Source organism: Panulirus ornatus, chromosome 11 (genome assembly GCF_036320965.1).
Source record: "Panulirus ornatus isolate Po-2019 chromosome 11, ASM3632096v1, whole genome shotgun sequence".
Classification (NCBI taxonomy): Eukaryota; Metazoa; Arthropoda; class Malacostraca; order Decapoda; family Palinuridae; genus Panulirus; species Panulirus ornatus.
In genome coordinates this window covers 37,129,203-37,141,774 of record NC_092234.1, presented here as the reverse complement: position 1 = coordinate 37,141,774, position 12,572 = coordinate 37,129,203, and the positions used below count along the sequence as shown (strand labels likewise).

Sequence of the window (12,572 nt, the reverse complement as noted above, 5' to 3'; positions counted from 1 at the left end):
AGGAATAGAGTGAATTGGAACGATGTGGTATACCGGGTTCGATGTGCTGTCAATGGATTGAATCAGGGCATGTGAAGCATCTGGGGTAAACCATGGAAAGTTCTGTGGGGCCTGGATGTGGAAAGGGAGCTGTGGTTTCGGTGCATTATTACATGACAGCTAGAGACTGAGTGTGAACGAATGGGGCCTTTGTTGTCTTTTTCCTAGCGCTACCTCGCAAACGAATGGGGCCTTTGTTGTCTTTTTCCTAGCGCTACCTCGCACACATGAGGGGGGAGGGGGTTGTTATTTCATGTGTGGCGAGGTGGCGATGGGAATGAATAAAGGCAGATAGTATGAATTATGTACATGTGTATATATGTATATGTCTGTGTGTGTATATATATGTATACGTTGAGATGTATAGGTATGTATATTTACGTGTGTGGACATGTATGTATATACGTGTGTATGTGGGTGGGTTGGGCCATTCTTTCGTCTGTTTCCTTGCGCTATCTCGCTAACGCGGGAGACAGCAACAAAGTAAAATAAATAAAAATATAAATAAATAAAATAATAATAATAATAATAATAATAATAATAATAATAACAATAGAGAAATCCTGTAGAAATAAAAGCAAACTTAATTTGTTTGGTGCTGTGCAGACATTTCAATTTCACATGCTCATCAGAGCTGCATTGGCTGTTATTGCTGCTGATATGACAGATTCTGTCAACATATCAACCCCTGACTACCAACACATTTAGTTTATCTTACACAAACATGTATTCATTTTCATTTCATAATATACACACACTTCACATTTTTGGAGACAATGTTACACATCCAGGCCCCACAGAACTTTCCATGGTTTACCCCAGACACTTCACATGCAAAAGATGCTCATGGCATGAGAAGCATGGGAGGTGGGTAGATTAGAAAGGGTAGTGAGTGGTGGGATGAAGAAGTAAGATCATTAGTGAAAGAGAAGAGAGAGGCGTCTGGACGATTATTGCAGGGAAATAATGCAAATGACTGGGAGATGTATAAAAGACAGAGGCAGGAGGTCAAAAGAAAGGTGCAAGAGGTTAAAAAGAGGGCAAAGGAGAGTTGGGGTGAGAGAGTATCATTAAATTTTAGGGAGAATAAAAAGATGTTTTGGAAGGAGGTAAATAAAGCACATAAGACAAGGGAACAAATAGAAACATCAGTGAAGGGGGCAAATGGGGATGTGATAACAAGTAGTGGTGATGTGAGGAGGAGATGGAGTGAGTATCTTGAAGGTTTGTTGAATGTGTTTGATGATAGAGTGGCAGATATAGGGTGTTTTGGTCGAGGTAGTTTGCAAAGTGAGAGGGTTAGGGAAAATGATTTGGTAAACAGAGAAGAGGTAGTAAAAGCTTTGCGGAAGATGAAAGCCGGTAAGGCAGCAGGTTTGGATGGTACTGCAGTGGAATTTATCAAAAAGGGGATGACTGTATTGTTGATGGGTTGGAAAGGTTATTCAATGTATGCATGACTCATGGTGAGGTAACTGAGGATTGGAAGAATGCTTGCAAAAGTGCCATTGTACATAGGCAAAGGGGATAAAAGTGAGTGCTCAAATTACAGAGGTATAAGTTTGTTGAGTATTCCTGGGAAATTATATGGGAGGGTATTGATTGAGAGGGTGAAGGCATGTACAGAGCATCAGATTGGGGAGGAGCAGTGTGGTTTCAGAAGTGGTAGAGGATATGTGGATCAGGTATTTGCTTTGAAGAATGTATGTGAGAAATACTTAGAAAAGCAAATGGATTTTTATGTAGCATTTATGGATCTGGAGAATGCACATGACAGAGCTGATAGAGATGCTCTGTGGAAGGTATTAAGAATATATGGTGTGGGAGGGAAATTGTTAGAAGCAGTGAAAAGTTTTTATCGAGGATGTAAAGCATGTGTACGAGCAGGAAGAGAGGACAGTGATTTGTTCTCAGTGAATGTTGGTTTGCGGCAGGGGTGTGTGATATCCCCATGGTTGTTTAATTTGTTTATAGATGGAGTTGTTAGGGAAGTGAATGCAAGAGTTTTGGAGAGAGGAGCAAACATGCAGTCTGTTGTGGATGAGAGAGCTTGGGAAGTGAGTCAGTTGTTGTTTGCTGATGATACAGCGCTAGTGGCTGATTCGGGTGAGAAACGGCAAAAGCTGGTGACTGAGTTTGGTAAAGTGTGTAAAAGAAAGCTGACAGTAAATGTGATTAAGAGCTAGGTTATTAGGTACAGTAGGGTTGAGGGACAAGTCAATTGGGAGGTAAGTTTGAATGGAGAAAAAGTGGAGGAAGTACAGTGTTTCAGATCTGGGAGTGGATTTGGCAGCAGATGGAACCATGGAAGCAGAAGTGAGTCATAGGGTGGGGGAGGGGGGGCAAAAGTTCTAGGAGAGTTGAAAAATGTGTAAAGTCTAGATCGTTATCGTGGAAAGCAAAAATGGGTATGTTTGAAGGAGTAGTGGTTCCGACAATGTTATATGGTTGCGAAGCGTGGGCTATAGATAGAGTTGTGCAGAGGAGGGTGGATGTGCTGGAAATGAGATGTTTGAGGACAATATGTAGTGAGAGGTGGTTTGATCGAGGAAGTAATGAAAGGATAAGAGAAATGTGTGGCAATAAAAAGAGTGTGGTTGAGAGAGTAGAAGAGGGTGTTTTGAAATGGTTTGGTCACATGGAGAGAATGAGTGAGGAAAGATTGAAAAAGAGGATATATGTGTCAGAGGTGGAGTGAACGAGGAGAAGTGAGAGACCAAATTGGAGGTGGAAAGATGGAGTGAAAAAGATTTTGAGTGAATGGGGCCTGAACATGCAGGAGGGTGAAAGGCTTGCAAGGAATAGAGTGAATTGGAGCGATGTCGTATACCGGGGTCGACGTGCAGTCAATGGATTGAACCAGGGCCTGTGAAGCATCTGGGGTAAACCATGGAATATTCTGTGGGACCTGGATGTGGAAAGGGAGCTGTGGTTTCGGTGCATTATACATGACAGCTAGAGACTAAGTGTGAACGAATGTGGCCTTTCTAGTCTTTTCCTAGCGCTACCTCGCGCACATGCGGGGGGAGGGGGTTATCATTCATGTGTGGCGGGGTGGTGACGGGAATAAATAAGGGCCCCATTCACTCAAAATCTTTTTCACTCCATCTTTCCACCTCGAATTTGGTCTCCCACTTCTAATCGTTCCCTCCACCTTTGACACATATATCCTCTTTGTCAACCTTTCCTCACTCATTCTCTTCATGTGACCAAACCATTTCAAACACCCTCTTCTGCTTTCTCAACCACACTCTTTTTATTACCACACATCCCCCTTACCCTTTCATTACTTATTCGATCAAACCACCTCATACCACATACTGTCCTCAAACATTCATTTCCAACACATCCACCCTCCTCTGCTCAGTAATAATAATAATACTACTTATAATAATACGAGTAAATGTGAATAAGAGCAAGGTTATTAGGTACAGTAGGGTTGAGGGTCAAGTCAATTGGGAGGTGAGTTTGAATGGAGAAAAACTGGAGGAAGTGAAGTGTTTTAGATATCTGGGAGTGGATCTGGCAGCGGATGGAACCATGGAAGCGGAAGTGGATCATAGGGTGGGGGAGGGGGCGAAAATTCTGGGGGCCTTGAAGAATGTGTGGAAGTCGAGAACATTATCTCGGAAAGCAAAAATGGGTATGTTTGAAGGAATAGTGGTTCCAACAATGTTGTATGGTTGCGAGGCGTGGGCTATGGATAGAGTTGTGCGCAGGAGGATGGATGTGCTGGAAATGAGATGTTTGAGGACAATGTGTGGTGTGAGGTGGTTTGATCGAGTGAGTAACGTAAGGGTAAGAGAGATGTGTGGAAATAAAAAGAGCGTGGTTGAGAGAGCAGAAGAGGGTGTTTTAAAGTGGTTTGGGCACATGGAGAGAATGAGTGAGGAAAGATTGACCAAGAGGATATATGTGTCGGAGGTGGAGGGAACGAGGAGAAGAGGGAGACCAAATTGGAGGTGGAAAGATGGAGTGAAAAAGATTTTGTGTGATCGGGGCCTGAACATGCAGGAGGGTGAAAGGAGGGCAAGGAATAGAGTGAATTGGAGCGATGTGGTATACCGGAGTTGACGTGCTGTCAGTGGATTGAATCAAGGCATGTGAAGCGTCTGGGGTAAACCATGGAAAGCTGTGTAGGTATGTATATTTGCGTGTGTGGACGTATGTATATACATGTGTGTGGGGGGGGGGGTTGGGCCATTTCTTTCGTCTGTTTCCTTGCGCTACCTCGCAAACGCGGGAGACAGCGACAAAGTATAATAAAAAATAAAAAAAAAATATAAATAATATGAATACTTCCCACGCATTCCTCACGTGTCGTAGAAGGCGACTAAAGGGGATGGGAGCGGGGGGCCAGAAACCCTCCCCTCCTTGTATTTTAACTTTCTAAAAGGGGAAACAGAAGAAGGGGTCACGCGAGGAGTGCTCATCCTCCTCGAAGGCTCAGATTGGGGTGCCTAATGTGTGTGGATGCAATCAAGATGAGAAAAAAGGAGAGATAGGTAGTATGTTTGAGGAAAGGAACCTAGATGTTTTGGCTCTGAGTGAAACGAAGTTAAAGGGTAAAGGGGAAGAGTGGTTTGGGAATGTCTTGGGAGTAAAGTCAGGGGTTAGTGAGAGGACAAGAGCAAGGGAAGGAGTAGCAGTACTCCAGAATCAAGAGTAGTGGGAGTATGTGATAGAGTGTAAGAAAGTAAATTCTAGATTGATATGGGTAAAACTGAAAGTTGATGGAGAGAGATGGGTGATTATTGGTGCATATGCACCTGGGCATGAGAAGAAAGATCATGAGAGGCAAGTGTTTTGGGAGCAGCTGAATGAGTGTGTTAGTGGTTTTGATGCACAAGACCGGGTTATAGTGATGGGTGATTTGAATGCAAAGGTGAGTAATGTGGCAGTTGAGGGAATAATTGGTATACATGGAGTGTTCAGTGCAGAAGCTGGTGACTGAGTTTGGTAAAGTGTGTGAAAGAAGAAAGTTAAGAGTAAATGTGAATAAGAGCAAGGTTATTAGGTACAGTAGGGTTGAGGGTCAAGTCAATTGGGAGGTAAGTTTGAATGGAGAAAAACTGGAGGAAGTAAAGTGTTTTAAATATCTGGGGGTGGATCTGGCAGCAGATGGAACCATGGAAGTGGAAGTGGATCATAGGGTGGGGGAGGGGGCGAAAATTCTGGGAGCCTTGAAGAATGTGTGGAAGTCGAGAACATTATCTCGGAAAGCAAAAATGGGTATGTTTGAAGGAATAGTGGTTCCAACAATGTTGTATGGTTGCGAGGCGTGGGCTATGGATAGAGTTGTGCGCAGGAGGATGGATGTGCTGGAAATGAGATGTTTGAGGACAATGTGTGGTGTGAGGTGGTTTGATCGAGTAAGTAACGTAAGGTAAGAGAGATGTGTGGAAATAAAAAGAGCGTGGTTGAGAGAGCAGAAGAGGGTGTTTTGAAATGGTTTGGGCACATGGAGAGAATGAGTGAGGAAAGATTGACCAAGAGGATATATGTGTTGGAGGTGGAGGGAACGAGGAGAAGTGGGAGACCAAATTGGAGGTGGAAAGATGGAGTGAAAAAGATTTTGTGTGATCGGGGCCTGAACATGCAGGAGGGTGAAAGGAGGGCAAGGAATAGAGTGAATTGGATCGATGTGGTATACCGGGGTTGACGTGCTGTCAATGGATTGAATCAGGGCATGTGAAGCATCTGGGGTAAACCATGGAAAGCTGTGTAGGTATGTATATTTGTGTGTGTGGACGTATGTATATACATGTGTATGTGGGTGGGTTGGGCCATTTCTTTCGTCTGTTTCCTTGCGCTACCTCGCAAATGCGGGAGACAGCGACAAAGCAAAAAAAAAAAAAGATAATAATAATAATAATAATAGAGAAATACTGTAGAAATAAAAGCAAACTTAATTTGTGTGGTGCTGTGCAAACATTTCAATTTCACATGCTCATCAGAGATGCATTGGCTGTTATTACTGCTGATATGACAGATTCTGCCAACATATCAACCCCTGACTATCAACACAAACATGTATTCATTTTCATTTCATAATATAAACACACTTCACACTTTTGGAGACTATGTTACATGAATAACAAACAATAATTATATAAAATGTTTCACTACACACCAGAGGATTTTTACCTATTGGTTATTTTTGAAATTTTCAGATATAGTACATATGAAATTTTTTTCTTATAATTTTCTAAATTATACATCATTTGCAGTTCTATATTTGGTTTTGTTATCCCACTCTTATGTCCTTTATCATCACCAAAATCACTTTCCTATCATGATCAAAATCAATTTCAACATCCATCAAATCAACATCAATATCATTAGTGCCCCAAAGACAATCACTAATTTGCTGGGCCAGGAATACATTGTTGCACAACAATGTTGCAGAAAGCAGTGAGCAAACATGCTTGAGAGGGACAGTGCTATACCTTTTCCCTCAATGTCATTTAGGTAACTGACACAACAGGAATTTTTTCCAAAGCTAACTTTAGTTTCTGGTGACTCCAGGCATCTTTGTATTAAAAAAATGCACACCTATGAATTTCACTAGGAGTGAGAAGAGGCAAACCATAAAAATACAGAGTGCACATATAAATACACTTGCAAAAGATATGGGATTAGGAGATGAGAGGTTATCACACTTCCTTTTGTCAGAGAAGTATTTCACTTCACAGATATAACAATGTATTTGGGCTGAGATGAAAAATAATAGCAACTCCAAGTCAGGAGAGTTTTTCCAGGTTTAATGTGCCTAGTCCCTTGCTTGAATGGCCTACAAACAAAAATTTTTGAACCAAACATTTGAAAAAACAGTCTTAGACAAAAGGGGGATATTTGCCTCCATTCCCACAGCAATAAATGCTGCTGTACACTCAACAGAGGCAGAAGCATTACCTGTGAAGCAGTAACTTTCTCAATGATAACATAAAGAAAAGGTCCCACATTAGTCCACTCAGTGCTAATAAAATCCAGAACTGGCCTTCAAATGATACAGTAAGAAAAGATGATACTCTAAGGTAAAAACATACAATGTACAAGACAGTGGTCAGATGAACCGACTGAAAGCAAAACTGTCGTTAAAAGCACTAAGTATTAGAGGTGGAATATACTTCTAGAATGTTGGGAAAGTTCTTTGTATCTTTGCTCCATAGCAAATGGAAACATTAAGGCTTCACACACACACACACACATCATCAGTGTGAGATTTCAAGCATTCCCTTTAGTGTATGCTAATAACTCCTAAGTAAAGGGCTTCAGCTTTAGGGTGAGAGGATGCACTGGTTTCCATATGACACAGGGCAAGGCAGTCTATGTTCATGTTGTCTACATATCAATGAAAAGGAAATATTTTTGTACTTAATCACTGTTTCCTGCATTAGCAAGGTAGTGCCAGAAAACAGATGAAGAAAAAACCATCCACTCATATACACACATATATGCCTTCAATCCATTCCCATCGCCATCCTGTCCCCACAGGAAACAGCATTGCTACCCCCTGCTACGGCAAGGTAGTGCCAGAAAAACAGACAAAAAGGCCACAATCGTTTACATTCAGTGTCTAGCTGTCTTATGTAATGCACTAAAACCACAGTTCTCTATTGACATCCAGGCCCCATAGACCTTTCCATTGTTCACCTCAAATGTTTCACATACCTTGGTCCACTCCACTGACAGCATATTGACCCTGGTATACCACATCGTTAAAATTCACTATGTTCCTTGCACACCCCTCATCCTCCTGTATGTTCTGGCCCCAATCGCTCAAAATCTTTTTCACTCCATCCTTCCACCTCCAATTTGGTCTCCCGCTTCTCCTTGTTCCCTCCACATCTGACACATATATCCTCTTTGTCAACCTTTCCTCACTCATTCTCTCCATATGTCCAAACCATTTCAACATACCCTCTTCTACTCTCTCACCACACTCTTTATATTACCATACATCTCTCTTACCCTTTCATTACCTCCTCAGTAAAAACCACCTCACACCACATACTGTCCTCAAACATTTCATGTCCAACACACCCATCCTCCTCCGTACAACGCTAACTCTGGCCCATGCCTTGCAAACATATAATATTAAAGGAACTAATATTCCTTCAAACATACCCATTTTTGCTCTCTGAGAAAACATTCTCTTTTCACACATTCTTTATTGCCCCCTCCCCCATCCTATGACTCACTTCCACTTCCATTTGCTGCTAAGTCCACACCTAGATATCTAAAACACTTTTCCTCCAATTTTCTGCATTCACACTTACATCCCAAATCAACCCTGCTGAACTTAACAACCTTGATTTTATTCAGATTTACTCTCAACTTTCTCCTTTCACAAACTATTCCAAACTCAGTCACCAACTTCTGCAGTTTCTTAATCAAATAAGCCACCAGTGCTGTATCATTGGCGAACAACAACTAACTTCCCAGTTCTCTCATCCCCAACATACTGCCCCTCTCTCCAAAACTCTTGCATAAAACTCCCTAACCACTATATCCATAAACAGATAAAACAACCATGGTCACATCACGCACCCCTGACACAGATAGACCGTCACTGTGAACCAATCACTCTCCTCTCTTCCTATTGTACACATACCTTACACCCTTGATACAAACGTCTTACAGCCTCTACCAGCATACCTCCCACACCACATATTCTTAATACCTTCCACAAAGCATCTCTATCAACCCTCTCATATGCCTTCTCCAGACCCATAAATGCCACATGCAAATCGATCTGTTTTTCTAGGTATTTCTCACAAACATTCTTCAAAGCAAACACCTGAGCCACACATCCTGTACCAATTCTGAAAACACACTGCTCCTCCCCAATCAGGTGATGCTCTGTGCATGCCTTCACCCTTACAATCAATACCATACAATTTTCCAGGTATACTTAACAAACTTATGCCTCTGTACTTTTAGCACTCACCTTTATCCCCTTTGCCTTTATATCGTGGCACTAAACATGCATTCTGCCAATCCTCAGATATTCCCTTTATCAATCATCAAACAAATACCACAGAGATAAAATCCCCACTACTCCCCCAAATAGTAATGATGAATGTCTGAACCCTTGATCTACTGAAATGAACACAGATGAAGATAAAAGTAACCTTGTCAGAATTTTTCCTTATTTGTCAAACTTTTAATAATATCAAATTAAATCATGAAAATGTAAAACTGCTCTATAAATTGAAACAGGTTTATCCCCGTTAAATCATGTTAGCTGTCTCAAAAAATTCATGGTTATCAGCGATGCAAAAACATTATGAAACTTCTATAATTTACCAATGTGTCACTCATTTTCCAAAATCATTAAGTTTACAACAAAATGAAGAGTGAAAATGCATAACTCAAAACAATGCTCAAGAATATATGTATGTGAAAGGATAATTCAGACAAATTGAACATTTGGTACTTGGAAAAACTAAAAATACAGCACTTACATATATACTCTGCATGGGATGATGGCTCGGGAGCTAAACTGTAGTTCCGGTAACATCCAGATGTAGTTGGAGGTGAACTATATGGCTCAAAAGTCTCAGCAACACGTGTTATTTCTTGAAGCAGCTGCCCTTTTGCCCTGGCATCCTCTGCAGCCTCTAAAGAAGACATAGAAGTACCCTGGACAGTTGCCATGGAGCTGCCACTACTGCACAATCTTGAAAGGTTTTCAGGGTCACTCTTTATCTGTATCAGATCATGATGCATTGGTTCCAGAAGAGTTTGTCGAGGAGTAACATCTTGTCCCTGTATAAATGGAGATTTCAAAGTTTGAAAAACCTTTTCCCTTTGACAGTGTCCTAGAAGCAATGATTGATATCTCTTTGATATCTAGCGGGTTAGAAATTTCTGATATCCCTTCTAACTGATGGGGTAGTACTAACTTTATCCATCCATCACTATCCACCAACCTATAGTAATGGCAGCCCACTTGATCGAGGTCTGCCTTTGACCGATCAGGATCTGCCACAGTGATGCCACTATCCCACTCACTCCACAGGGATGATTTACCTAGCAGTTTAGTATTCACAGATTGTGTGCACCAACCTTGTTGCCACTCTCCTTTCCTATGGACAGGTACGACGTTTGCCCATTTCTATTCCCTTGGCACTCTGCCTCTCTTTGGTGTCATGTTGAACAGTATTTCAATAGGTTTATCTAGTATAATGGCACACATCTTCAGCAAATATGACAAAATTTCATAAGGACCAGGAATATTGCATGGGTCAAGAACTTTTTAGGATTCTGTTTCTGTCTTTTGTAGATACCTTATTTTTTTTTCTGAAACTTTCCTCCCATTTCATCTCACTGTTTTTAAGGCTATAGGGTCTTCTGTAAAAACACTTTTGAACTTGTTACTCAGTTCATCCCTTGTCCTCATATCACTCTCAACAATTCTTCCCTCTGAATCCCTTTGCCTGATTAGCTACTCTTTAATTAACAACCAATTTGTGATGAATTCATGGAAAAGTTTTGGATTCTATCTTATTTTGTTCACAATATCCTTTTTAAAGTCTCTTTGTTCCTCCCTTCTCATAATGCTACTCTCATTTCTTGCCCTCTTTTGCCTTGCAAAAGCTTGATAGCTAAAAAGCAGTATATATCTTCATCAATGCACATCTCAAAACTGTGTGTTTTGACATCTTTATTACACCATTCTTTCCTGTTTCTTAACAATATCTCTGTAATTAAGGCTACAAGTACCCATGTACCTACTGCTTGATTGAAAATTTCACAGAACCTCTCAACTAAAACCTGATTCCTGGCTACTGGACTCAATTTCCCAATCTATGTTACCATAAAAATTGTTGATGTTTGTGTGCTTTCCTTAGTTAAATCTCCTCTTCTGTGTCTTGTCTCACCTCTGTGTGTGAGCATGTATGTGTTAGAGATTAGTATTTGATTAATATTAGTGTATTACAGGAAGAAAGTTTTACAATTATGTGTCTTCATCTCTTAACCTTGCATATAAACGTATAACCATATTTTTTCTTCTATGTGCATATGCACACCCCAGCCTATGCCAAGTACTCATTTATCGACCAGCAACACACGGAGGATGAGCACCTGGGTTGGGTTTAAACCAACTGCTATGCTCAGAACTCAACCCATGAGTCTGACCCCTGGATGGCCTGTATTGATTCATTGCCAATAATGCTAACCAATACACCAAGGAGGCCTGGAGTGTTTTTATATGTGTGAGTGAAGTCAAATCTAAATCAAACATTATCATACACTGGCCATTCACCCACCTCAATGCAGTCCATTCAAAATTCTAACATACCAGCACACAGGAAGGGTATAGTACTTATTTGGGTTTTTCCTTTACAGGTGGATGTTATAAACATATTCTGCAATAAAAAATAAAATTATTTCCTAATTTTTGCACAATAGAGGAATCACCGAAGATAAATCGCACAGTTTATGGGTTGGAGGCAATCCAGAGGCACAAGAGAAACTCACTATCCAGGAGGAGGACCCCACACAAGGTGGAGTAAATCCACAATGTTTAAACTAAGGAAACATCTGACAAAGGTGTCATATGAATACCAAAGATGTCTTCTGTTGGTTTTCTCCAATCTGAAAGGCAGAAGTCACCTTCTTCACTTCAAGTGTTATATCATAAAAACAATGCCAAGCCAGCAGAACAAGTTTCTTAATGCCAGTAGAGATGTCCCTTATCAAAAGGAGTTTCAAGGATTCCAGGTTAGTTTTCCAAGAAGTGATAAGAAATGGGCTACTTACACACCTGTTTCAAAATCAAACAAGAATCTAGGGTTTGGATTTTAACTCAAAAATGACTAAAAAGCTTTCTTTTCAAATGTCACTGGCATGTTACCATTATTAGATGGCATGAACCACAGGCAAAAAAAAAAAAGTTTAATTCAGCATATACAGAAAACCCCTCCATGTTTATCTTTTTATTTACATATTTATTAATTTTACTCTGTCGCTGTCTCCCGCGTTAGCGAGGTAGCACAAGGAACCAGCCGAAAGAATTGCCCAACCTACCCACATACACATATATATACATACACGTCCACACATGCAAATATACATACCTATACATCTCAACGTATATATATTTTTGTTCTTTGTCGCTGTCTCCCGCGTTTGCGAGGTAGCACAAGGAAACAGACGAAAGAAATGGCCCACCCACCCCTATACACATGTATATACATACACGTCCACACACACAAATATACATACCTATATATCTCAATGTACACATATATACACACACAGGCATATACATATATACACATGTACATAATTCATACTGTCTGCCTTTATTTATTCCCATCGCCACCTCGCAACACATGGAATAACATCCCCCTCCCCCCCTCATGTGTGCGAGGTAGCGCTAGGAAAAGACAACAAAGGCCCAATTCGTTCACACTCAGTCTCTAGCTGTCATGTAATAATGCACCTAAACCACAGCTCCCTTTCCACATCCAGGCCCCACAGAACTTTCCATGGTTTACCCCAGATGCTTCACATGCCCT

At 40.9% G+C, this 12,572-nt stretch overlaps 1 protein-coding gene across 3 annotated transcripts in view; it reads right to left on the bottom strand.

Annotated features, from left to right (window-relative positions):
- Window positions 1-12,572, bottom strand: part of LOC139751407 (uncharacterized) — a 188,755-nt gene that overhangs the window by 105,495 nt on the left and 70,688 nt on the right. For 2 of the 3 annotated variants that reach the window (XM_071666795.1, XM_071666794.1), the window contains exon 3: window positions 9,510-9,813. In XM_071666795.1, the coding sequence (XP_071522896.1) occupies window positions 9,510-9,813 (304 nt within the window). Of the gene's footprint in view, window positions 1-9,509; window positions 9,814-12,572 lie in introns of those variants that run through there. The other variant, XM_071666796.1, reaches the window with a different exon arrangement.